General features: G+C 43.5%; 1 protein-coding gene across 1 annotated transcript in view; it reads left to right on the forward strand.

Annotated features, from left to right (window-relative positions):
- The window catches only part of SIK2 (salt inducible kinase 2), a 125,734-nt gene extending 111,595 nt beyond the window's left edge, over positions 1-14,139 (forward strand). Inside the window, exons 10-15 of the mRNA XM_073585135.1 lie at positions 2,431-2,674; positions 5,067-5,351; positions 6,069-6,220; positions 6,505-6,618; positions 7,285-7,370; positions 7,924-14,139. Of these exons, the coding sequence (XP_073441236.1) occupies positions 2,431-2,674; positions 5,067-5,351; positions 6,069-6,220; positions 6,505-6,618; positions 7,285-7,370; positions 7,924-8,482 (1,440 nt within the window). The 3' untranslated portion in view covers positions 8,483-14,139. The remainder of the gene's footprint in view (positions 1-2,430; positions 2,675-5,066; positions 5,352-6,068; positions 6,221-6,504; positions 6,619-7,284; positions 7,371-7,923) is intronic.
- Positions 14,140-25,166: the final 11,027 nt, after the last annotated feature.

Genomic DNA, 25,166 nt, shown 5'->3' on the forward strand with positions numbered 1-25,166 from the left:
ATACTTTGCTTTCTTTTTGGTCCAGTTTTGACCCGCCAGAAATGCCTGTTCAGACAATCACTGGCCTCCGTTGTGACCAGTCTCAGCCAATGAATGGCTTAAAGGGCATTTCTACTGTGTTTGGGCCGGCCCAAGAAGAGGAGATCAGTAACTGTAGGTTTCAATGTTCTGAGGGTTTTTTTTATTTCTGTTTAAGGCAGTTTGGTTTTTTTCCCACCTGGTTAACCCCTGGTTAACCCCTTTTATTTTTGGTGTAGCAACTATTTCAGGCAGGGTAGGCAACGCTATTGTTCCTGTGGCTGACTGGTTATGCTGGAGTTGCAGCTTTAGCGGTGAGCTGCACTTCGAAGTGTCTTGTCCATGTGTATCGCCCTTTACTCTTTCTGGAGATGGTTTCATCTGAAGACGCTTAGATTCTGTTTCCACAAGGGATGCAGCTATTTGTTCCATCCTGGACTCCTAAGATGCCCATTCCTGCTGTGAGAACGCCACGATGTGGACAGCCAGTTAAAGGAGAAGGGAACGTGCGCTGGCATCATCAAGGCTGGAAAGGAATTAAACGTCACAAGGAGGCCCCCGCTGGTTCTTGAAGTTCACAGGATCTGCTGCTCGCAGAGGCCGTTTTCCTCTGGAACCATTTCTTAGTCACATCCTGGAGAGTAATGATTAAATTCCCAAGTCTCTGCCACCATTTCCTGCATGGTTTTTTTTTTCCAAGCCCCTTCCCTGCTGAAGGCATTGTTGTCATCTCGCTGATTTGGGTCCAATGTCACTGATGCAGATCAGACATTCGCAGCGTAACGCTTTTTATTTTTCCCCCTTTTTAATTACATGATTATGCATCGTTTGCTCGGCTGTAACCAGCTGACCTTGGGGTTCACACAAAATCATGAAAAGTCCAAAGCCATTAGTCCTTGCCGTAAACACAGGGTGCGCGTCTCATCAGTCGCAGTCATTTCTTAACGAAGCCAATTAAGCTTCAACATACAATCACATTTACATATAGCAGATTTTTGGTTGTCTTTTTTTTTATTTTATTTTTTTCTTCTAAGGTTGCCTGTATTAACGTTGTCTGCTCTGAACAGAACGATAAGGCGGTATTATGTGAGCTGTAGATGCAGTGATGTTTGTGCGGACACCTGTATTTAGGCATGTTATGGCAGTATTGTTTGCATAATGAATGGCAGTTTTATCTGCACATTGAATGACAGCTCGTATATGTGGGCAATATGACAGTGGTATTCTGGCATTGTATAGTAATCTTTTTTTAAATAATGTGTGAAGGTTTTACTTAGACACTGTATGGCTGTGCTATAGTAAGTAAAGGTATTAGGCCAGGTTCATACTGCGATAACACAGCCCGTTCAACGTATAGCATTGACTGGCTGCGTTAATACTATAGCATAACGCGATATGCGTTATGCTATACCGCTAGCGCAGATGATTCATCTGCGCTAGTGGTGATGGAGCCTCAGACGCTACAGCTCGCGTCTGAGGCTCCATCACTGAATGACGGTACATCGCGATGCGCCCGACAATGGGTGTCTATGGCAGCGTTAACGGACTGCGTTACACCACGTGATGCAGTGGTGTAACGCAGTCCGTCTAACAGACTGCCATAACGCAGTGTGACCCTGGCCTTATCTAGGCATTGTATGGCAGTAATGTTTGCACAAGTATTGTTTACAATTTGCACCCAGTTATATCTGGGTATTTAATGGCAATATGTAGACATTATGACTGTCATTTGCGCTGTGTAGGGTATTCCTTATTAATAAAAAATATTATTTGGGCCTCTTACGGTAGTATTTGCACAATGATTGACCGCTTAATATGACAATGTTATATGGGCAGTATATAGTAGCTCTGTTAGATACTATTTAGGCGTTGTATTTATTTTACTTGTATAGCGCCATTTATTTAACACTCTTTATAGATATAATCAACCCTATCCCAAAAAATCTATTGTATGACTGTATTTACACAATCAAGAACAACTTTATCTGGCATTATTATGTGGGCACTACATGATATTTCTATTTGGCTTGTGTGGAAGTATTATCTAGTCATTGTATGGCAGTATTATTTACACAATTAATCTGTTTGATTTGGGCATTGGCATTATTGTGTGGGCAATATATGACGGTGTTATGTGTGAACTCTATGTAGCCTTATGTAGACAATGTAAGGATGAACTGATCACAGGAATAAAGTACAGATATGTCTGTAGTTTAATAAATAGGGCCATGCCGAACGCTTGTAAGATAGCACAAAATGCAAAAATGGGACCCGTGATGCTCAGAGAATCAGAATCCACATTTGTAAATGGAAACCGATGACACCTTCTGCTGCTCTGTATAACCCAATGTGGCCTTGTGAGGCTCCACTGTTTTGGTGATTTCTGACTCTTATTTTGCACTTTGCTAACAGGTTAATGGCTGCCTGATGGATCCTCTTCCCCCTGTAGTAATGAGGAAGGTCTGCCAGTCTTTGCCAAGCAATATGATGGAAACCTCTATAGATGAAGGGATTGAGACGGAAGATGATTCCGAGGATGATCCGGCCATGACGTTTGCAGCATTTCAAGGCAGACGTAGCGGGCAGAGGCGACACACTCTGGCGGAAGTGACCAACCAGTTAGTCGTCTTGCCCAGTGTGCCACCGGACATGGAAGGTAAGGCTTCACATCTGTTGGATAGATGATAATTATCAGATCGATGTGGATCCCACAACTGGGACTGCAAGACCACTGCCTGGAGTAGTGGAACGGCGGGGCTGGTAACTCCATCCAAGGTCTGAATCATCGGTGAAGAGAGCCAAGCACATTAATCGATGGGGCTCTCTGTGACCAAATGGGGCTCTCGTAACCACACCCAAGGCAATCGAACTATTATATCATCCAGTTGGACAAGTGATAATTAATATAGACCAGAATACATCTTTGATTCTCCTAGATGAAATATGCCCCCAGCCGTTCCTCGTATGAATTGGTTTTCCCTACTCTGTGAAGGAGCCCCCAAAATAATGTGGCATAAAAGTTTTTTGGCTTAAAGGGATCAAATGACTTCAGAGAGTCATCCAGGCTACTCCAATTATTAGAAGTGATGATGTCTCGATAACGATGGTTTGGAGATTTTATTTTGGTGCTGTTGAATAAGTAATTATTAGAGTATTATAAAGATCTGAATAATCCGAGCAAGTCATGAAGACTTCTTCATTATCGTAGATGAGGGTTCTTTACTGTAAGAGCAGTGAAGCTATGGAGCTCTCTGCCGCATGATGTTGGATGATTGAAAAAATATAATACCTAAAGGGATATAAAGTATTGTCCCATATTGGCCACATTCTGAAGTATCAGTGCTTTAATCAGCATGCCCCATATAGTGATTTATGCCACTGAGTGTCCGCAGGGGCAGCTCTGGGGGGGATATTATAGGGAGACCTTCATTCTTCAAATCGGCTTTAGTGGGTCTTATGTCAATCTACAATTCCCATACATCCTCCAGTGAGGAGCCTCCATAAGATGGGGTCATCTTTTAGGCACTTGCCGAATATTCATTCTTTACAGAAAGATTTCAAGAAATCTCATGACATCAGGAATTAAACAGGAGTTGTCAGTAAAAGGCGCACAGCTCTTCGTCACAGATATAATATTTCCAGACTTATTACTAGCCTATCCCAGCCTCTCATGTGTAGGACTGCTTTATACAACTGCCTTTTACTGCTTTGCCCAAAATATGAACTCCACAATTACATCCTGCCTTGAAAACGTTGCTGGTTGTTTCCGAGAAGTCACAATTTTCATATGTCTACACAATTGTGTAGAACGGTATTCACACGTTGCTAGTATAGGGGCTATCTAGGTCTTTAAAAGGTTTATCCGGCGCCGTTCACTTCTGTGTTGGAGGTAATCGGTGCCGATGACGTTTACGGCCCTCCGCTCCTGCTGAGAAGATGAGCAGGTATTATACGTGCCGAAGTCGCTGGCGCAGGATAATCTTAAAATGATGGCCTTATCCTTACTACAGTGGGGGTCCAACATAAGCTTTGCGTCCACTTCATTGTTAGTCAGGCAGGCTCTACTTCTAGTGGCTGCAGCTCATGAGACTGAGGTTTAACACTAAAAGAATGGCGTTGTGCCACTTCAAACAGACGATTAGTCGGGACACACTCGGACCCCCACTGATCTAAAATTGATGACTATCCTAAGCATCCATTATTGGCACTGCAAGTTCTCGCCGCACGTAGTGAGTGACTGCACTCATGGCCACCAAACAACATACGGAGCTGTTCCACATCCAGCGGGTGACAGCTTCTTCAACCACAAGTTGGACCTCCTCCAATTTGATATCGATTACCCCTCCTAAGGATGGATCGGCCATATAAAGTCTTAGAAGGTCAATTTAATGTTGGAGAACCAAAAGTAGTCCTGAGGAATGAGTGGTGCTCACCTAGCAAACTTGAGTGGACAGCCGTTATGGTCAGGGAATCCTTGTCTGGGTCCCCATTTGTTTTACAGTCTTTGCATTCAAGTGAAGGGCCGACCATGTAATGTGTTCAGTTCTCGCTCATGGAGGAGGCTCTCGAGCAGGGGACCACTCTCGAGGACCCTCATATGCCTTAATAGAGCATAGGAGTAGGTTTATGAGACAATACTTAATGTTTCATCCCTCAACTGTTTTGCCTATAACCAGAAATATATCAGTTTTCTCTGCCTTAAGCTTTCTCTCCTGACTCCCCCATAGACATAACGTTTCATCGCTTTCCCCATGTTTTCTATTAGAGAGCCATTGACAGAATCCTGTCTTAGCTGCTTATTTCCCTACTAAACTAAAGGATCTGAATATATTCATACCACCCAATCCTTATGTTCACCAATATAAACAGTCGGGGGAGGGGGAAGTCCGGAGGCCTCATATTCATGGTAGGCTGATGGCTCCAAATTTGGCAACTTTGGATGAATTTTATCTCGCATGTATAGGAGACTTTACTTATGTTTTCTTGTTCATCCATTAAATTATAATTGCGAAGTGATGAAGTTATTAAAATCATCTTCTCTGTCGCAGGCAAACTCTTCACTATTGGGAACAACCCATCTTTGGGCAGTGTTGACTCCGAATATGATATGGGATCTGTTCAGAGTGACCTCAACTTCCCGGATGATGTTGCAGCTCTGAAAGAAGTGTCTATGGCCAACCAGTCCGTCACCAGGCTGACTCCACCATATATAGGCTTACGGCCTACCAACTTGGCCATGCCAGCAATGTCCTCTCAAAAGCGTGAAGCACATAACAGGTCTCCAGTCAGTTTTCGTGAAGGAAGACGGGCATCTGACACCTCCCTAACACAAGGTATCTTTATATATCTTTATATATTTTTGCTCTTTTTAGGATTACTGTATTTTTCAGATAAGACTCTCTGGATTATAAGACACACCCCAAATTTTAAGGAGAAAAATGGGAATTTTTTTTTTTTTTTTTTTAATAAAATGGTGGGGTTTCTTATAATCCATGCGTCTTATTGCTTACTGGGGGGTGTTGGCTGCAGTGAAGCATGGGTCCCAGGGTTGCTGCTGGAAGAGGCAGGAGTGGAGTGATGCTGCAGGCCACACGCTGGGATGAGGGGGTGTTCCCATGTGCGGTGCGCTGCTGCGGGTGTCCGTGCTGCTGCAGTTGTCCAGCGCTGCTGCTCGGTGCTGCTGCGAGTGTCTCCGGTGCTTCGGATGCCCGACGGTGTTATGGGGGTATCCAGCGCTGTGGGTGCCCAGCGTTGCTACGGGGGTGTTCGTCGCTGCTGCTGCGGGTGTTTCCGGTAAGGTATATACGCATTATAAATCTCCCCCCCAAATTTGGGAGGAAAAAAGTGCGTCTTATAATCCAAAAAATATGGTATTTACTTCATTAAGTGGTGGTCTTTAAGATCTATTGGGTCATGAGAGGACCCTTTGTACACAAGTTTATCATTTTTCCAAAACTGGTTATTTAACGCCTCTCATTTCAAGATTTAAGGATTAAGAAGGACGTGTCTGGATTTTGTGCTGAAGAATTGTGCTTTTCTCACCACCTTAGGAATCGTGGCCTTCCGGCAGCACCTCCAGAACTTGGCAAGAACCAAGGGGATCTTGGAGCTCAATAAGATCCAGATGCTATACGAACAGATGGGACCTACAGAAGATCCAAATCTTACATCCCATACTCTACAAGATCCCAACCACCCCCAGGTATAATGTAAGCCACAGTGGGGAGTAGAGGTCAGGGAGTCTACAGAAAGCTTGGTTCTTTGGCATATTCACTTTCTCTAGTAGCCTGCCTGCTGCTTATATACTAGAATGCTGGGCCATCTGCCATATTTTAACCACCAGACAAGTAGATAATTAGCATATGTCCATGTCCATGTCAGAAGCTTTACAAATCTGCCATTCAGAAATATCTGTTTAGGGTTCCTGTCATGGTGTGTAGGATTTTATTGCATGGTTGTCACATTCATCTGCTTTTGTTTCCGCAGACTAATCTCTCTGCACAAATTCAGAATATTTCCACGTTCCCTAATAACCTTCAACCTCCACTTCTGTCCAGGCGTCAGAGCCTGGAGACACAGTATTTACAGCACCGGCTGCAGGTAATATGTGAATACCATGTGCTATGGATTGTTGACCATATACACAATTGTTTTAGCTTTAGGTTTCCCATATGACAGTTTCTATGCAGATTACAGGCGGAAATTGTGCAATGCGGACAACTCTGTAAAAACGGTGGTCTCACTGTATATGTAATGATCACTTGATGTTCGGCCAATGGGTCTGAAGACTGGAGGCCAAGTTTTGTTGTGATGGAGCAGAAGTGGATATGCATGACCACTGCTATGGGTGCAGTAGTGTGCATGCATAATGAATGTGCATTACTACTCCATGTCTTAGTGGTTGAGATTCCAGCAATCATACGTGTATCACCTACCCAGTGGATAGGTGATATGATTTTTTGTGGGAAACCAATTTAATGTTAACTGAAGAAAAATCAGCTGATAATATCCAGAATAAACCATCCCATGGTCTGTGCACGGACACAACCAGAGTTCTAGTAGTACTGCATGAGAACCTTGAGAACCATGCCAGGTGCATATAGACTATTTGTTGATGCAGTTATTTTTCTAGAGTCTGACCGCAATTTAGACTTCCTGGGTCTCAGCTCATAAATCCTGAGTAGTTTCCTCTTCTCCGCTTTCCCGTTGTCCTGTCACATTAGTTCTCGCCTCACATACTCAATTGGTGTTTTGCTTCCTTTGCAGAAAGGGAATCTCCTGGCTCAGAACAGCTGCCCGATCTACTGCAAGGAAACACCAAGAAGTTTGGAGCAGCAACTTCAGGAACACAGGTGACAATGAGATCCAGGTGTTCACACATGGTTAGGTCGTCCTCCTCTCCTTGGCTGGTGGATCTTCAGTGGGCCTGGCCGTTTCCCGATTTATTTTGCTCGTGGCTATTGGATGTGGCCATGTACTTGAGATTAATGTAGTCTGAACCCACCAGCTAATTTTTATGTGGGTTCCCTACGTTCCCCCAATGGAAGATGTTGGTCACAAGAAAGATCGGAAAGTTGGATTTCAACTTGTCTGATCCTTTAGATCTCTGGAGAAATTGGCCACTGTCAGAGGTGTCTTGAAGCAGCTTCTTGCCCTATCAAACAGAGCGTACATGGGGAGTCAGTAGGAAGAAGTCATTGAGCTTTATGGCTAATCATAAGTTTTTGTGCACAGCTTGTCAGTGTTATTAGCAGATTTCAGTACGTTTAAAAGTCTAATCTGACCAGGATAATCTTCAGATTTTGTACGATTTTGATTCCTTGTAGCAGTTTCTTATATTGCATCCCTGTCTTTTTTTTTTTTTTTTTTTTGCTGTGTAATTAATTTTAGTTTTCCACCCCACAGGCTGCACCAGAAGAGGCTCTTCCTACAGAAGCAACCCCAGCTGCAGGCTTATTTCAACCAGATGCAGATAGCGGAAAACACCTACCCACTGCAGGGGCAGCAGCTTCCGTTGTCACACCAGGAGTCCATACAGCAGAACCAGTTCAGCTTGTCTCAGCCACTAAGTCCAGTATTGGAACCCGCCTCCGATGAAATGCAATACGATCCATTCTTGAGTCAGTATCACAAGCTGCATTCCCAGCAGATGCAACATATGGTACAGCCGAGCCAGCCGCAGGTCCTAAGTCAGGTCCACGTGCAGCAGCCTCCACTACAGTATGCCTACCAGACGTGTGACTTACAAGGGGTGCCGCTGCATGAATCAGAATATACAAACCAATGCCAGTATTCCATAGATCCTAGTCAACAAAGCGGTTTGGCATTGCACCAAACCCAGGGTAGTCCACCAGGACTCGATCCTCAAACATCTTACAAAACATTGAACCTCAATGAGCCTTACGACTGTGAGATGATGGAAACCGTTGACTCTCAGCACAGTGGCTATGTTCTAGTCAATTAGTCTTTAGGAAGACATGACAGTAGATTTTTAAGACGTAGGAGGAGAAAGTTTACTTGTAACTCCTTTTTTCTTTTGCCGGAACGAAAAAGAAGTCTACTTGATGAGGAATCTGGCTTACAGAGCGGAACTGTATCCATGGATTTCTCGAGTCCTGTAAACTTGGAGAAAAATAAGTCGTCTTGCAAGGAATTAGTTTACAAGCCCGGGAAAGATGCTGATAATAAAAAAAACACCAAACTCTGCACGCCGGTCCTTGAAGGCCCTGCAATATGGAGCTGTCGTATGACAAAGCACCATCGAAAAGCAATATATAGATTTGTTTGTTTTTATCTTCAGGAAAGAAAAAAAAATGTAAAGTGACCCCAACACCACCATCACCACCACTCAACGTGGCAATTAAAAACCTCTTGATGGATTTTAGAAAAACCTTTATGTTAAGCTACTGAGAGAGGCAGCAAGCACCTTTCCTAGACGACGTGGAGAAGCAAAAGGACAAACTCTAGTGACCGGATACTACACTACTGTTGGGGGAGGTCCATACGTTACGGTGAACCTCGGCAAATCGGCATCAGTCTTTTGAGGTGGCACCAATCGGACATCAGTTTGCTGGAAGTAAAATTTGACTGGACAGAGAATAAGCTTCCTGTTTTTCATAGACAATCATGGGTTTGAGATCCTAGATAACTGTTCGGCAGAAGCCCGTGATGTCGTATGTCGGTGGTGAAACACATTAGAGATTTTCTGTAGGGTTCCTCCTGCCGGAGAGGCAGAAGGGTTTTAGGAGATAAAACAAATGTTACGAAAAGCGTCAACTTTTTAGCATAATGAAGAAATAATAATCTCGCTGTGTTTTCAGGTCGCAGTGATACCATATGTTGCTGTTCGTCGACAAAGCTTTGTACATTTGGTAAACTTGTTTAGATTTTAGACAGGAAAACTCGAAACGAGCTACAAAAAAAAAAAAAAACTGTGTGATGTGTGGTAGTTTTGTGCCTTTATGAGTTCTTTTTCATAATAGAGTAAACGTTTTCTTTTCTTTCTTTTTTTTTTCGGATGACAACCAGTTAGACCATCCCCCCTTTACCCCCCAACCTTCTCCCTTCTCCATTTCTATCAATGCTACATCCAAAGTCGATTTCAGAGTTTGTGTGTATGTACGTCTGTTCCACTGTGTGGAAAGAGAAAAGCTGTCGAGTTCAATGTTTTTTGGTTTGTTTTGTTTGTTTTTTTCGATCGCTCATTTGTAGAAAGGAAATGTTTTAAAGAAGTATTATAGCAATATTTAATTCTATTTAATGTCATGAACTGTTGATATTAATCGTGGCAATTTGATGTTTTCATGAAGACGTTGAAGTGAGGGGAGTCCTTGTACCCCAGCTACGAGTTGATCGGATGAGTTGTGTTTATAGGTTACTCTAGCTGGAGATGTGACCTCCGATTCAGTATATCTACCAGATCACATGTTGCACTTTCTATAGAGTCAAGCTTTTATATAGCCATAATGTGGTAGATTGTTCCATTATATCGCCACCTTTTTTTTTTTTTGAAAAATGAGAAGACAAGACCATAGTATTAATTCATTTCTGCCTCCTCCCATATTTGAGAATGGAGATCTGTTGTGTGCTTTCGCAGACACATGACACTAATTTAGCATGCACCTTTCAACACAAAGTCTTTCTGATATGTCATAGAATCATATCAGAAAGCGGTATTGGTGGTGGCTGTCTGGGTCCTGGGACCTTCACAAGTCTCTAAAAAGTTCCTTAAAGGGGGTGTCCATTCTCAGACATTTATGGCCTATCCTCAATGCCTATGCCCTAAAATATCTAAGATGGGAATAACCTTTAAATACAAATTTATGGGGATGTCCTAATTTTCCCCTGAAGACAGATTTAAGTAGATCGAAGGGTGGGGCATGTTGAATTTTAACATGTCCCGTCCTGTGGCCAAGGGAGATGAGTTGTGGTCAGAGGTGTCAGGCAGCGGCTTATTCCCATCTCTCCTTTAGAAACACATGCACACTCGGCCCAAGCAAGCGTGCGTGTGTATGTTGAGATGAAATACTATATGGCCCACCTTTTAGCCCCTTATTTCTAGCTATGGTTGAAGAGAACATTGTAACCCAGCCCAATGCCATGTTCAAACATGTTCTATGGCATATCAAAACATTATATAAATGGACTCAAAGATGCATGTTGCCTCTGTTAAGAAAAAGTTGTGTTTCACTTTAGAAGTGGCGCTACCCTTCACTGTGGGCTGTCTGGTTTTGCAGCTCACTTCAGTAAATAGGAATGAGCCACGATTTAACGTCACCCCCTTTTTTTTTTATCTTCAAATAATCCCATTATACTGCCCATAACTCAAAGCCTCACATTTGTTACTGACATTGGCAAAATCGAGTTATAAGCCTAATCGGTAACTAATTTGCAACCCTGATTCATTATGGTCCTTATGTAGGTTCTTAGTGATTTTTTTTTTTTTTTTTTTTTTTTTTTTTAAATAGAAAAATCTGATTAATAATTCTGTTGAGAAGGGGCGTGGCATGAATTGGCTGTTGCTTAGTTACGGGCCCACTTTGCTGCCAGCACAGTACTAGTGTAGCATTGCAAACTGGTTTCCATGGATACACTATTTAAAAGTTACAACTTACATACAACTGTCACGGAACACTGGAAATCCTCTTTTATGACAAATCGAGGCGCCACCACTGCCTCCCAAAATCTTCTGAGAGTGCCGCTTTTGGACGGTCTCTTCTATGGAGGGGTGTGATCCGTAAAAGGGATTTGGCTTTAAATCAAAACAATTTCGGCTGCATTCTTTGCAGTGCCGTCCCTTTAAGGGCTTGCCTAACAGTAGACAAATATGCTTTCTATAGTGATGCCAGGTAGCAAAGTCCTTGACGACCAGTCTTCAAGCTGCCACTAGTACGGAGTTAAAGGCAAAAAATAATGGGGCAATGAGGCTTGGCAGTATTCATGCCACATTTTATTTTCTTCTACTGACAATACTAGTTTTATTTTTTGGGTTTGTTTTTGTAATGTTTAGCTGTAGAATTATATTTAAGACCATAAAAATCAAACCCAGTGGTCAGATGATTGCAAGGTACAAAAGAACCAAGTTTAGGATTTTCCTATTTTATTTATAAAATCACGCATTTGTTCACGTATGGAAATTGAATGTTTTTGTTTTGTTTTTTTGTAAATAAATGACAAATTCTGACAAACGTCACCAATTAGGACTAATTTTATTAAGAAAATAGTGAAGCTGCACCATTTCATATGTGAGCTGCTAAGTTTTTGTTTTTTTTTAATTTTATTTTTGCTGGTCACTATAAATTTGACTTATTTTTCCCATTTGTTTAAAGGGGACCTTTCAGAATATCAGATTGTGCCTAAATTATATAGCGTACGGACTACTTGATGGAAGGGAACAAAATACATCTTGGGGAGGAGACAGATACCCGATTAATTAGCTGGAACTGCAGGGGAGGGACTCTACAGGAATAAGCACACCCATGAGTTGTGGTCACCACATGCCCACGAGGGATCATTCATTAAACTCTTTGCCACCCATTGGTTACATCTGGCATTGCAACGCAACTCAGACCCACTTATTTGAGATCGCTTTCTGGGAAAAGATAGCACACATTTTGTTTTGTTTTTTTTGTTTTTAATCACATATAACCTCTTTATTTCAATTAGCATAAAATCAACGATTCTGACAGATCCCTTTTACTTTTTTATTCTGATTTGTCATATAACTCAACAAAATATTGTCCAGATCGAAGACAAAGAATTAAATGTATTGCAATTTTTCATCTATTTTTAGCAATATTGTCCCAATTTTTTATTTTTTTTTAGTTCATGTTTACAATTGAACCAAAAACTATACGCTTTAAAGATTAGCTATACAATATGATGAGGTGAAAATTGTGTGCTGATTGATTCAAATATCTAAAATGGTTCTCCTGCAGCCACCACTAGGGGGAGCATAGAACCTGTATGCGTTGAGCTCCTGGTCTCCCTCTAGTGGTGGCTGCAGGTAGACGGAATTTTATGTTCTAGATCTGTGCCTATGAGGGTAAATAGAAGCTCCTTGTTAAAATGAAAGCTCCAGCTGCTATGAAGAAAGATTAAGATATTAATTGGCTCAAAACTTTAGACCTACAAATGACATGGTGTTAAAATATGGTTATTAAACATCCAAAATAAATAAAGTGCACTCCTGATCTATCCAAAATGTCCTATTAATTTTTTAGATTGCATTTCATAGTGAGAAAGATTGGTGAAACTAGGAGGAATAACGGAGGAATGGCACAGTTATTATTTCTTCGGAAAAAAAAAATGCGCTAGAATTGTTTTATGGAGAATACTAGACTGACATGTTAGGAGTGGCGACATGCCTCTTTATGGCTCAATTTCATATGTGAGCTGTATATTAAAGGAAGGCTGTCAGCACAAAATGACTTTTCAAACCAAGCGCAGGCATTCGGTGCACACTTGGCATGGCCGAGTAGTTCAGTGCACCTTACCATCTAATTGTTTTCTCTCTACCTCCGCCCTTCTCTGGCTCATATAGAGCCTGAGCTGTCAATCAGGCTAGAGGAGGACGGAGATGAATGCTAAACAGGTTGTTTGGAAGGAGCCTGGAACGGGTTGGCCACCATAAGGGTGCGCTGAGCATCAGTGCTTGGTTTGAATGGTCATTTTGTGCTGACAGATTCCCTTAATCCCAAATCCCACTAAAACAAAGGCCTCAGGTTTACTAAATGGCGCCTTTAATTGGGTTTTCTGTGATTTTTATTTTTTCAAACTTAAGTTGTAGAACGGGTGTGCTAAATAAAGTAAAGAAAAACCTTTTTTTTTTACACCTAGCATTTTCTTCCATTTTAGTGGTCCCCACTGGTCTGTTCCAAATCCGATCAAGTGGATGAGTGATATATCAAGTTCACTTTTCAACAATTTTTCCGCCTAAAATAAAAACTGATATAACATTGCAAATAGTCATTCATTAAAAGCACTCTACCGTCTTGTGTCTACAGCGCCTATGCAGATCGCCATGGTTGGAGTCTGCAGACAAACCCTGTGTAGTCTGTGCTGTCATACTTTCTTTAATCTTCATGTAACAATTGTAAGTAGGGGAGAGTAACTGTAGAATCAGACTACAAGGGTGTGTTTGTAGTCTGTTACCATGGAGACACAGCCCTGTATAGGAGCTGTATACACAAAACAATAGATTTTATTTTTAATCAAAATTGCACCATTTTATTTTATATGCACTAGAGCTATTAATAATTTGGCCCCAAGTACAAATAATCTTACATACAATGTACAAATCTAGTGACTGATGGAAACCTCAGTCTGTTGCAGTTTATTTAATATGACAGTGTTTTCTGTTGTAAGCAATACCGTAAAATAACTAAATTATTTTACATTTCTTGCATTTAGGGGGATTCATTAAGGATTTTTTTTTTTATTTTGTATGTAGGTTATTTTGTCCAAAACTATATCATTTTTATTTGTTACAGTGAATATTGTGACCTGAAATCAGTCCATTGATGCGTTCATACAATTAGTGATATAAACATGGCTTTAGTAATGAGGATTATAAGCTCCTCTCCTTGTTTTAGAAAATAAAGAAGAATAATTTAAATTACATTTTATGAGATCTGGACTTTTCCTTTTCAAAATGCCGTCATTTATCAGAAAGAAAATCTAGATTATCTTTTTTTCATTTTTTTTGGCTGTTATGTTATATACGACTGATAACTCCTGTACAGTAGATAACACAGGATCCACCATTCTCAATAGGTGTAGTCACAGCTCACCTCCTCCTGTACAATGACTGATAATAATACCTCTATATACAGTAGATAACACAGGAATACCTCTATATACAGTAGATAACACAGGCTCCACCATTCACAATAGGTGATATCACAGCTCACCTCCTCCTGTACAATGACTGATAACCCATCTATATACAGTATAGAACACCGGATCCATCATTCACAATAGGTGATGTCACAGCTCCCCTCCTCCTCCTGTACAATGTCCTTTTACCTTGATTAGAGAATTTAATTAAATACTTGGCTGACCCTCTTTAACAAATGTGTTGGGGATATGACTTTGTGACACTAATATAAAAGTAATGCAACTTGCGCATAACATTTCTAACCCCTTCAAATACAATTCATTGGGGTCTGAGTCAGTTTATTGCTGCTAATGTCCATGTGCCCAACAGGAAGTAGGAGTCTAATACTTAACCCAGTGTCCTCACGGGTGATCGCCAGCAGCGGTTCGCCCATATTTGTAGATTCTCCTTATGAATATGTATAGGCATTGAGTGGTGATGACAAATTTCTAGGAAATGGTAAGATACTTAAATGTGAGAATACAATGTGAATTAACTAAGAAACAACACTTAATATTAGGTGGTCTGAGGGTTTTGAGCAATCCTAGTGAAAACCTAATTTTTATTGGACTTTCCCTTTAAAACAAACTTGCAAATACCAGCTTGTGCTGAGCTTAAGATTCTAGTGGGCAGTGTGCTTACCGAAATGGATTTTGATCACTGATTAGGACCGCCCACTGGACTCCTACACCAGAATAAGTGCTTGCATCAATAAATTAAAGGGTCCTGCTAAATGCTTTTCTACAAAACTTTATATCAATCTGCTCTCCTCCTGCCACTTGGAGAGCAGAAATCATAGTTAATGTGACGGATTCCCTATCAGCGGTAATAAAAGTAAACTTTTGCTGTTTCGTCATATTAACCATAATGAAATACTTCCAAGCTAAAGTTTGTGTTCGGCACATTTACCTCAAACTATAAAAAAGAAACCCTCACAATTTTGTGTGTGGACACTTCTGGATTAAGAGGTTTTTCTCATGAGTGGAGAGGTCCTGGAAGATCTCTGGGTACCGTCATTGTCGTTTCCAGGGTAGTTTGATGAAATGTCTCGATGATGGGAGTCGTTTGACTGTTTTGCTCTCATCACACAGGGGACGTTGTCAATTACAGTTATTGCAGCGGATAATGCGGTTTGCGGAATAATAAAGATGTTTCGGTAAAGAGTATTGCAGCATTATCCATCAATGTGGCGGTACTTTGTATTGACATTGCAGCTATACTATACACTAACTTATTTACAATGACATACATAGAAAAATATCAAGGTGGTGTTAATTTTGATGCTGGGTTTTGCTACCCAGGATCTGAGGTCTTGGAGTTTCTGACCCTCTCCATAACCCCTGGGGCAATGGTCCATGCCAGGCAATTAAAGGTAGAGCAGCCATAGGTGCCTGGAAGGTGGGAAAATGTTCACACATGCTGCCACGGAGAATTAACCTGACCGCAGCGAATTTATTTTCTCTAGTTGGCTTACTTAAGAAAATTTTTGCTCCAGTATTTTGGTGCCATTCTAGTCCTAATTTGACCTGGTAAGATGAGAACGATCCTGACACAGATGCAATCAAGAATGGGGGACAGTGAGTTCAGAGCCTGAGACTGGATGACGACCTGCATCTCCTTTACAGACAGAGGACAAATATATATATACATACACACTCAAGTAGAGCTGAACAGCAAAAAAGCTGTGTTAATATAGTCAAGGCTGCCACCAGAAATTTCAGGGCCTCATACCGGCAATATTTTTGGGCCCCCTTCAGACTGCCCAGTCTCCACCGAGCTCCTCCTTCACCCCTTGAATCTTTGAGTCCCACTTCTGCACCACATCCTCCCCAATCACATATTAGCAGATCCCATCGAACACCAGATAACATATACACAGCCATCAGCTTTTGTTTGAGCCAAAATATTTTTTAAACCACTGCCACAAGATAGATTCTTTGGTCAGGGCCATACTCTAACCTAGTAAACCATTCTTTTAAAAAAAAAAAAAAAAAATCCAATATTTTTTTTAAATATATTTTTTTACTTGTTTTACTTTAAAGGAATGTGTCACGTACAGGCTTTTTTTTTCTAAAAAATACCCAATAATACCACATACAAGGGACCAATAAAGTCACACCATGTTTAAACCACACATTACCACCACATAGTGCCTGACTAATACCACATACAATGGACAAATACCACCACACATGACTAGATCACATATTACCAACACATAGTGCCTGACTAATACCACTTACAAGGGACAAATACTACTACACCATGACCAAACTAAATATTGCCACCACATAGTGACCAAATACTACAATAAAAAAACACAATACTAATATTACCATAAGTGCCATAAAAACAGGAGGTCTGTACATAGATGTATAGGATCGGTGTACAGGTAATACAAAACAGTGACATACACAGGAGCTCTGTATATAGTGTTGGTGTACAGGTAATACAGGAATCACCAGTGCTATTATACACAGCTCTGTATTTAATGTTAATGTACAGGTAATACTGTGATTACCAGTGACATTATACATAGCTGCTCTATATAGTGTACAGGTAATGCGGGGATCACAAGTGACATTATACACAGGAGCTCTGTATATAGTGTTGGTGTACAGGTAATACAGTGGTCACTGGTGACATACACAGGAGACCTGTATATAGTGTCAGTGAACAAGTAATACAGTGATCACCAGTGACATGCACAGGAGCTCTGTATATAGTGTCAATGTATGGGTAATACAGGGATCACCAGTGTCATACACAGGAGCTTTGTATACAGGGTACAGGTAATACAGTGATCACCAGTGACGTTATACATAGATGTTCTGTGTATAGTGTACAGGTAATATGGTGATCACCAGTGACAAATACAGGAGCTCTGCATATAGTGTACAGGGTCACTGGTGACATACATAAGAGCTCTGTATATAGTGTCAGTGTACATGTACTACAGTGATAACTAGTGACATACACAGGAGCTCTGTTTATAGTGTACAGGTAATGCAGTGATCACCAGTGACATTACACACAGGAGCTCTGTATATAGTGTCAATGTTCAGATAATAGTGATCACTGGTGACATTATACACTGGAACTATGTGTATAGTGTACAGGTAATACAGTGATCACCAGAGACATACATAGGAGGTCTGTATATAGTGTAGAGGTAATACAGTGATCACTGGTGACATACACAGGACCTCTGTATATAGTGTCAATGTATGGGTAATACAGAGATCACTGGTGACATTATACACAGGCGTTCTGTATATAGTGTCAGTATGTATGTAATGCAGTGACATTCTACCCAGGAGCTTTGTAGAATGGGTACGGAAAGTATTCAGACCCATTTAAATAGTTCACTCTTCGTTTCATTGCAGCCATTTTAATAAATTCAAAAAGTTCATTTTTTTCTCATTAATGTACACTCTGCACCCTATCTTGACTGAAAAACAACAAATGTAGACATTTTTACAAATTTATTAAAGAAAAACTGAAATATCATATGGTTATAAGTAGAGTTGAGCGACTTTTGGCTTTTTAGGGTCGCGTTTCGTTTCGTGAAACCCGACTTTTCCAAAAGTCGGGTCGAGCAAGATCGTCCGATTATAGGGAAAAGTCTGGGTCGTCCCGAAACACAAAACCCAATGTAAGTCAATGGGGAATAAAAGTCGGCAGTGAGAGGAGGACAGGAAACACACCTACAGTGCCCATTTGAATGCCAAAAGCATCAATTCTTCTTACTTAAGCTTGTCAACCTTAATTAACTTCATAATACAAGTTACGCACTGAAAAATGGGGGTTATTTGGCTAAAGTTGTGGGGGGGGGAGGGCTGGCTCCAGGTTTTCATGTGCCCTGGGCGAAAGAGCGCCCCTTTAACACATACCACAACTCATCATGCTCCGATACGACAGAGAAATAGCGGTATAGTACAATGAAAAATACTTCACTTTTTACATCTCATGACGAGGCCCATCTATTTCTCCATACAGAATCATTAGTCCCATATAATGTTTGAAACAGTATTTGATGAGCTCCACATAATGCTACAGTATATGTTGGTCCCCATGGATGAAGCTCCACTGTCTTATGGGCCCAAATAATGCTCCAAACATAATGGGCCCCATTTCTAATGCTCTAGTGTATAATGGGCCCTGTAAATGCTGCTCCAGTGTCTGATGTCCACCTTTGGAATGTTCCAGTGTATGGTGGGCCCCATCTATCATTCTCCAGAGAATAGTGCTCCCCAAAAATTGCTGTCCCAACATTGAAAACAATCAAATAAGTCTCCTCGCTAGGGAATCCCTGTACTTGTCTGGACTCCTCGTCGTCCCCATCTTCCATCTCACTGCACAGTATTTCAACTTTGCAAGTGCTGTGATCCTGAGCAAGCAGGGGGGGCCCACTCGTTGGCGACGGCACTGGCACAGGGCCCCTGATAATACGGTGGTGTGTCTGATGGCGGGTGGGCCGAACCTGCACTTTCATCTGCAGCTTCCTCTTTGTCACCGTGTAAGATGGAACTGTATATGGGAAGGGTAACCTGAGTTTCATCAGGGTCAGATTCAGGCCGTGTAGCGTGCGAGGGGAATGTAGTGGTCTGGGTCAATGTACCAGCAGATTCATCGAGCAGTGGCTGGGCATCAGTGCACTTGTGTCGCCCCCAGGAGTACGGTTGCCACAGTCGCATTACCTTCTTCCTAGGGAGTGTGATGTCATGCTTGGGAGCAACGAACGATCTCTCTAGCAGGTTAACTGATTGGGCGGCGTTATTCCCACGAGTCATGACCCTCCAAACCGCATTCATGAAGGCAAAGTGTTTGTTTTACGTGGGCAGTATGGTTGCAAAGCTGAACCTTAAAGGAATGTCCAGAAGGGCACCACCAGGAGTGGAGCCTACGGTTAAATTCGACTCCACCTGGGAAACCTCAACCATGCCAGCTACAGAACAGATGCACACATTGCAAGCTTAATTCCGTTAACGAACGAGATTCCGTCATGCCCTGCGGTCCGAGTCCGGCTTACTAGAGGGACACGTGAGGCTCTGGCACATGAGATTGGCCAATAACTGGTGTGTCATGCCCTTACATGTCCGTGGCTGCATGTGCGCTACACTGAAAAGGCCAGCGTTTGTCGCTTACAGGTGCAGATAACCCGCTGAACAACGTTAGTGATGGGGATCACTGATTACAATTATTACCCGCGAACAATGATTTCCCAGTAAGTGCAGGTCAACCGCAGTTCCGGAATTAGGCCTAACCGTCATTCCTGAAAAAATGAAAAACTTACGGGTGCAAACCACAGGTGCTGTAGCTTGCTTAACAGCTCGCCAGCCGTTCTCACGCCCAGTATGGATTACACGTGATTGCACAAAGGTGAGAAAGGGTACCGTATCCCCAGATAACATGTATGGATAGCGTACACATTCAAAATATATGTCTATACATCAGGAGGCAGGCTCAAACGGTGTCAGGCCCAGTATGGATTGCACGTGATTGCACAAAGGTTAGAAAGGGTACCGTATCCCCAGATAACATGTATGGATAGCGTACACATTCAAAATATATGTCTCAGGAGGCAGGCTCAGACGGTGTCAGGCCCAGTATGGATTGCACGTGATTGCACGTAGGTTAGAAAGGGTACCGTATCCCCGGATAACATGTATGGATAGCGTACACATTCAAAATATATGTCTATACAGCAGGAGGCAGGCTCAGACGGTGTTAGGCCCAGTATGGATTGCACGTGATTGCACAAAGGTTAGAAAGGGTACCGTATCCCCGGATAACATGTATGGATAGCGTACACATTCAAAATATATGTCTATACATCAGGAGGCAGGCTCAGACGGTGTTAGGCCCAGTATGGATTGCACAAAGGTTAGAAAGGGTACCGTATCCCCAGATAACATGTATGGATAGCGTACACATTCAAAATATATGTCTATACATCAGGAGGCAGGCTCAGACGGTGTTAGGCCCAGTATGGATTGCACGTGATTGCACAAAGGTTAGAAAGGGTACCATATCCCCAGATAACATGTATGGATAGCGTACACACTCAAAATATATGTCTATACATCAGGAGGCAGGCTCAGACGGTGTTAGGCCCAGTATGGATTGCACGTGATTGCACAAAGGTTAGAAAGGGTACCGTATCCCCAGATAACATGTATGGATAGCGTACACATTCAAAATATATGTCTACACATCAGGAGGCAGGCTCAGACGGTGTTAGGCCCAGCATGGATTGCACGTGATTGTACAAAGGTTAGAAAGGGTACCGTATCCCCAGATAACATGTATGGATAGCGTACACATTCAAAATATATATGTCTATACATCAGGAGGCAGGCTCAAACGGTGTCAGGCACAGTATGGATTTGACGGCCCAGACTACACAGCGGAGGAGCAGGGAGAGGTAAAGATTGCAAATGCTGGGGCCCTGCCCAAGCAAGGGGGGCCCACTTGTGGGCCTCGGTACTGGCACTGGCCCCCTCATAGTACGGCGGTGTGTCTGATGGCGGGTGTGCACCACCACCGTCAGAGACACTTGATTGCACTATGAGGGACCCTGTGCCAGTGCCCGCGCCCAGGAGTCGGCCTACCCACCTGTCCAGGGCAACGGCACTCGCACGGTGTCGTGCGCTAGGTGGTGACCCCGGCCATGGGGGGGGGAGGCAGCACAGTTAGGGAGTTTTAGAAAGTGGCTTATGTTGATGTTGGACATTCAGCTGATGCAAAAGGTGAAATAGGTCAAGTCCCAGGAAGAGGTGGACCAAAGCAAGCCATTTTTCTGTCACCCTATGTGTCATCAGGGGAAGGTGGGACAAAATCCTTGGAAACCCATGCGTGGTTCATTTTAATGAAGGTTAGATCATCCACATTTTGGGTTGACAGACGGGTCCTTTTTTCTGTCAGGATTGATCCAGCTGCACTGAAGACTCTTTCCGATAGCACACTTGCAGCTGGGCAAGCGAGCTCCTGTAAGGCATATTGGGCCAATTCAGGCCAGGTGTCCAGTTTAGCGGCCCAATAGTCAAAGGGGAATGACCTGTGTGGGAGAACATCGATATGGGAGGAAAAGTAGTTTGTAACCATAGTTGACAACTGCTGTCTCCTGTCACTTTCCATCGATGCAGTATTACCAGTTGTGTGAGCGGTACTTGAAAAATCAGTCCACAACATTGTCATGAAACCCCTGTCTCCAACGCCACTTCTGCTTTGTGCACCACGAACACCTCTGCCAAGCTGACCCCGGCCCGTACGGCTCGTGTGAGAACCATCACCGCTGCTGTGTGCTGGGAATGCCTCAAGCAACCGATTTACCAGAGTTGCTTGTTTATTAGCCAATATTAGGTCAAGGTTCTCCTGTGGCATGATGTTTTGTAATTTGCCTTTATAGCGTGGATCTAGGATGCTGGCCAACCAGTAGTCGTCATCGTTCATCATTTTGGCAATGCGGGGGTCCCTTTTTAGGATCTGCAAGGCATAATCTGACATGTGGGCCAATGTTCCCGGTGTCAATGATGCACTGCGAGTGCTGGTTGGAGGAGCACTTTCTGGCAAATCCACATCCCTCCAGTCACGCACAAACCCTGTACCAGACCTTGCCACGCCAACATTTTCACTTGCCCCACGAGATGCATCCTCCTCCCCTAAGTAATCATCCCCATCATCCTCCTCCTCCTCTTCTTCCTCCACCTCGTCCAGGAGAGGTCCCTTAGCAGACAATGGCTGAATGTCATCAAGGATTCCCTCCTCCTCTTCCTCCTCATCAACATTTGCTGCAGAAGCCTGCTCCTTAAGGTGTGTCAAAGTTTGCATGAGCAGACGCATAAGTGGGATGCTCATGCTTAGGATGGCGTCGTCTGCGCTTACCAGCCGTGTGCATTCCTCAAAACACTGAAGGACTTTACAGAGGTCTTTCAACTTCGACCACTGCACACCTGTCAACTCCATGTCTGCTCTCAAAGTGCCTGGCCGTGTATCCTCCCACAAATGCATTATGGCCTGCCTCTGCTCGCACAGCCGCTCCACCATGTGCAGGGTGAAGTTCCACCTTGTTGCAATGTCGATAATGAGGCGGTGGTTGGGAAGGTGGAGCAATCGCTGCAGCTTCTGCATACAAACGGAGTGTACAGGCGACCGGCGGATGTGCGCGCACAGTCTTCGCACCTTCTGGAGCAGGGCTGTTAACTCCGGATAATTTTTGAGGAAGCACTGTACCACCAGGTTCAAGGTGTGAGCCAAGCAAGGTACGTGGCTGAGTTTTGAAAGGGCTATGGCTGCCACAAAATTACGGCCGTTATCACTAACTACCTTGCCTGCCTCAAGATGTACACTGCCCAGCCATGACTCAGTTTGTCGCTTCAAGTACTCGGCCAGCACCTCGGCGGTGTGTCTGTCGCCCAAACACATCATCTGCAACACAGCCTGCTGACGCTTTCCACTAGCTGCTCGATAGGGGGACACCTCGTGTGCAACAGTGGCAGCTGCAGATGGAGTGCTCGTACGACTGCGCTCTGTGGACGAGCTTTCGCTTCTGGAGGAGGAGGAGGAGGAGGAGGGTCGAACGCCTACAGCCAACTGTTTCCTATACCGTGGGCTAGGCAGCACTGTCCCACCACCGCTGTCCCCTGTGGACCCTGCATCCACCACATTAACCCAGTGCGCAGTGATGGACATGTAACGGCCCTGGCCATGCCGACTGGACCATGCATCAGTTGTGAGGTGCACCTTTCCGCTCACTGACTGCTTGAGTGCATGGACAATGCGGTCTTTCACATGATGGTGGAGGGCTGGGATGGCTTTGCGAGAGAAGAAGTGGTGACTGGGTAGGTCATAGCGTGGTACTGCATAGGCCATGAGTTCGCGGAAAGCTGCGCTTTCCACCAACCGAAAGGGCATCATCTCAAACCAGATTAGTTTGGCAATGTGGGCGTTCAAACCCAGTGTACGCGGATGAGAGACTGAGTACTTTCTTGACCTACTCATAGTGTCTGGGAGGGTGAGCTGGACTTGAGAGCTGCATATGGTGGAAGTAGCGGTGGACAGGGTGGACTGAGAGAGGGTTGATGATGGTGATGGAGTTGATGTTCTTTCTGATGGCCTAGAATCAGTCTTTCGTTGATATAACAGTGGGATTCCCTGACTGCTGTGGCCTTGCAACGACACCTCAACACTTGCTGCTGTGCTAACCGGTGGGCTTACAGTGGGGGAAACAATGTAGCGTTGCTGACTACCTTCGTTGTGATCAGTTGCACATGTGGCACTTGAGGTTTGGTGTTGTGTCCACGCTTGCAAGTGCATGCTGGTTAAATGTCTAAGCATGCAACTGGTATTCAAATTTTTCAGATTTTTCCCTCGGCTAAAGGTCTTTGCGCACTTCTTACAGATAACCTTGGCCTGATCATGAGGATTTTGTTCAAAAAAGTGCCACACTGCACTCTTCCTACTTTGGCAGACATTTTGCGGCCTAGCACGCTGTGATGTTTTGACCCTCTGGACAAGCTGTCCAGCAACTCTTTTGATTTTTGGAACCTGTCTTTGGAGTGCTCCGGGCCTGCCAGATAACAGCTGTTGCGATGTCGATGTCTGCTGTGGATGCTCCTCGTCTGAGCTATTGGAAGCAGCACCCTCTTCCCCCAATGGATGCCAATCTGGGTCAACAACTGGGTCATCCATCACCTTCTCTTCAATGTCGTGCACCTTCCTCTGTGTCACCGCGTATGGTGGTATAGTGTGCGGGAAGGGGCACCTGAGTCTCATCAGGGTCAGAATCTGGCTCTGTACACTGCGAGGACAATGTAGTGCTCTGAGTGAATGTACCAGCAGAATCATCCATCAGCGGCTGTGCATCAGTGCACTCCATGTCAGATTCATCTTGGCCTGGGTAATTCACCATTTGACTTGATAATCCAGGCATGGTATGTGAAAACAGCTCCATGGAGTAATCAGTAGTATGGCCTGTGTCATCCTTCAATCTTGGTTGGGGGTGAAGGACACAAGGAAAGGTGTGGTTCATGAACATGAGCCTCCAATGACGACTCAGTGCTTTTACTTTTTACAACTGAAGAAGAGGAGGCGATAGAGCTGGAGGCTGAGTCAGCAATGTTAGACAAAACTTTATCCTGATGCTCTGGCTTTAAAAGCGGTTTGCCAACTCCTAGAAAACTAAGCCTTCGAAGCCTTATGGAGCCAGACGATGACGTAGGCTCAACACCTCCTGCATTCGGTCCTATTTTGCTCTTGCCACTACCATCAGATCCACCACCAACACCATCATTACCAGCTGCCAACCCCCGCCCAATTCCACGGCCTCTTCCACCAGCCTTCCTCATTTTTGGTAGAAATGTAGACAAAATCCAAAAAACTATATAGTAATGTAAAACAAGGTACAAGGCGTCTATAGGACAGGGAAGATTTTGAATTTCTGCTCACACTAGTGAACACTTTTGGATTGTGTGAGGCCCACTGAATATCTGAGCGCTATGTCACAGGCTCGATGGCACAGCTGTGACCAAAGTGACTAGAGGATAAGTGAGATTTTGAATTTCTGCTCACACTAGTGGACACTTTTGGATTGTGTGAGGCCCACTGAATATCTGAGCGCTATGTCACAGGCTCGATGGCACAGCTGTGACCAAAGTGACTAGAGGATAAGTGAGATTTTGAATTTCTGCAGACACTTGTGGACACTGGACACTTTTGGATTGTGTGAGGCCCACTGAATATCTAAGCGCTATGTCACAGGCTCGATGCA

This window comes from Dendrobates tinctorius, unplaced genomic scaffold (assembly GCF_039654945.1).
Source record: "Dendrobates tinctorius isolate UK_male_01 unplaced genomic scaffold, ASM3965494v1 ptg000086l, whole genome shotgun sequence".
NCBI classification, from domain to species: Eukaryota; Metazoa; Chordata; class Amphibia; order Anura; family Dendrobatidae; genus Dendrobates; species Dendrobates tinctorius.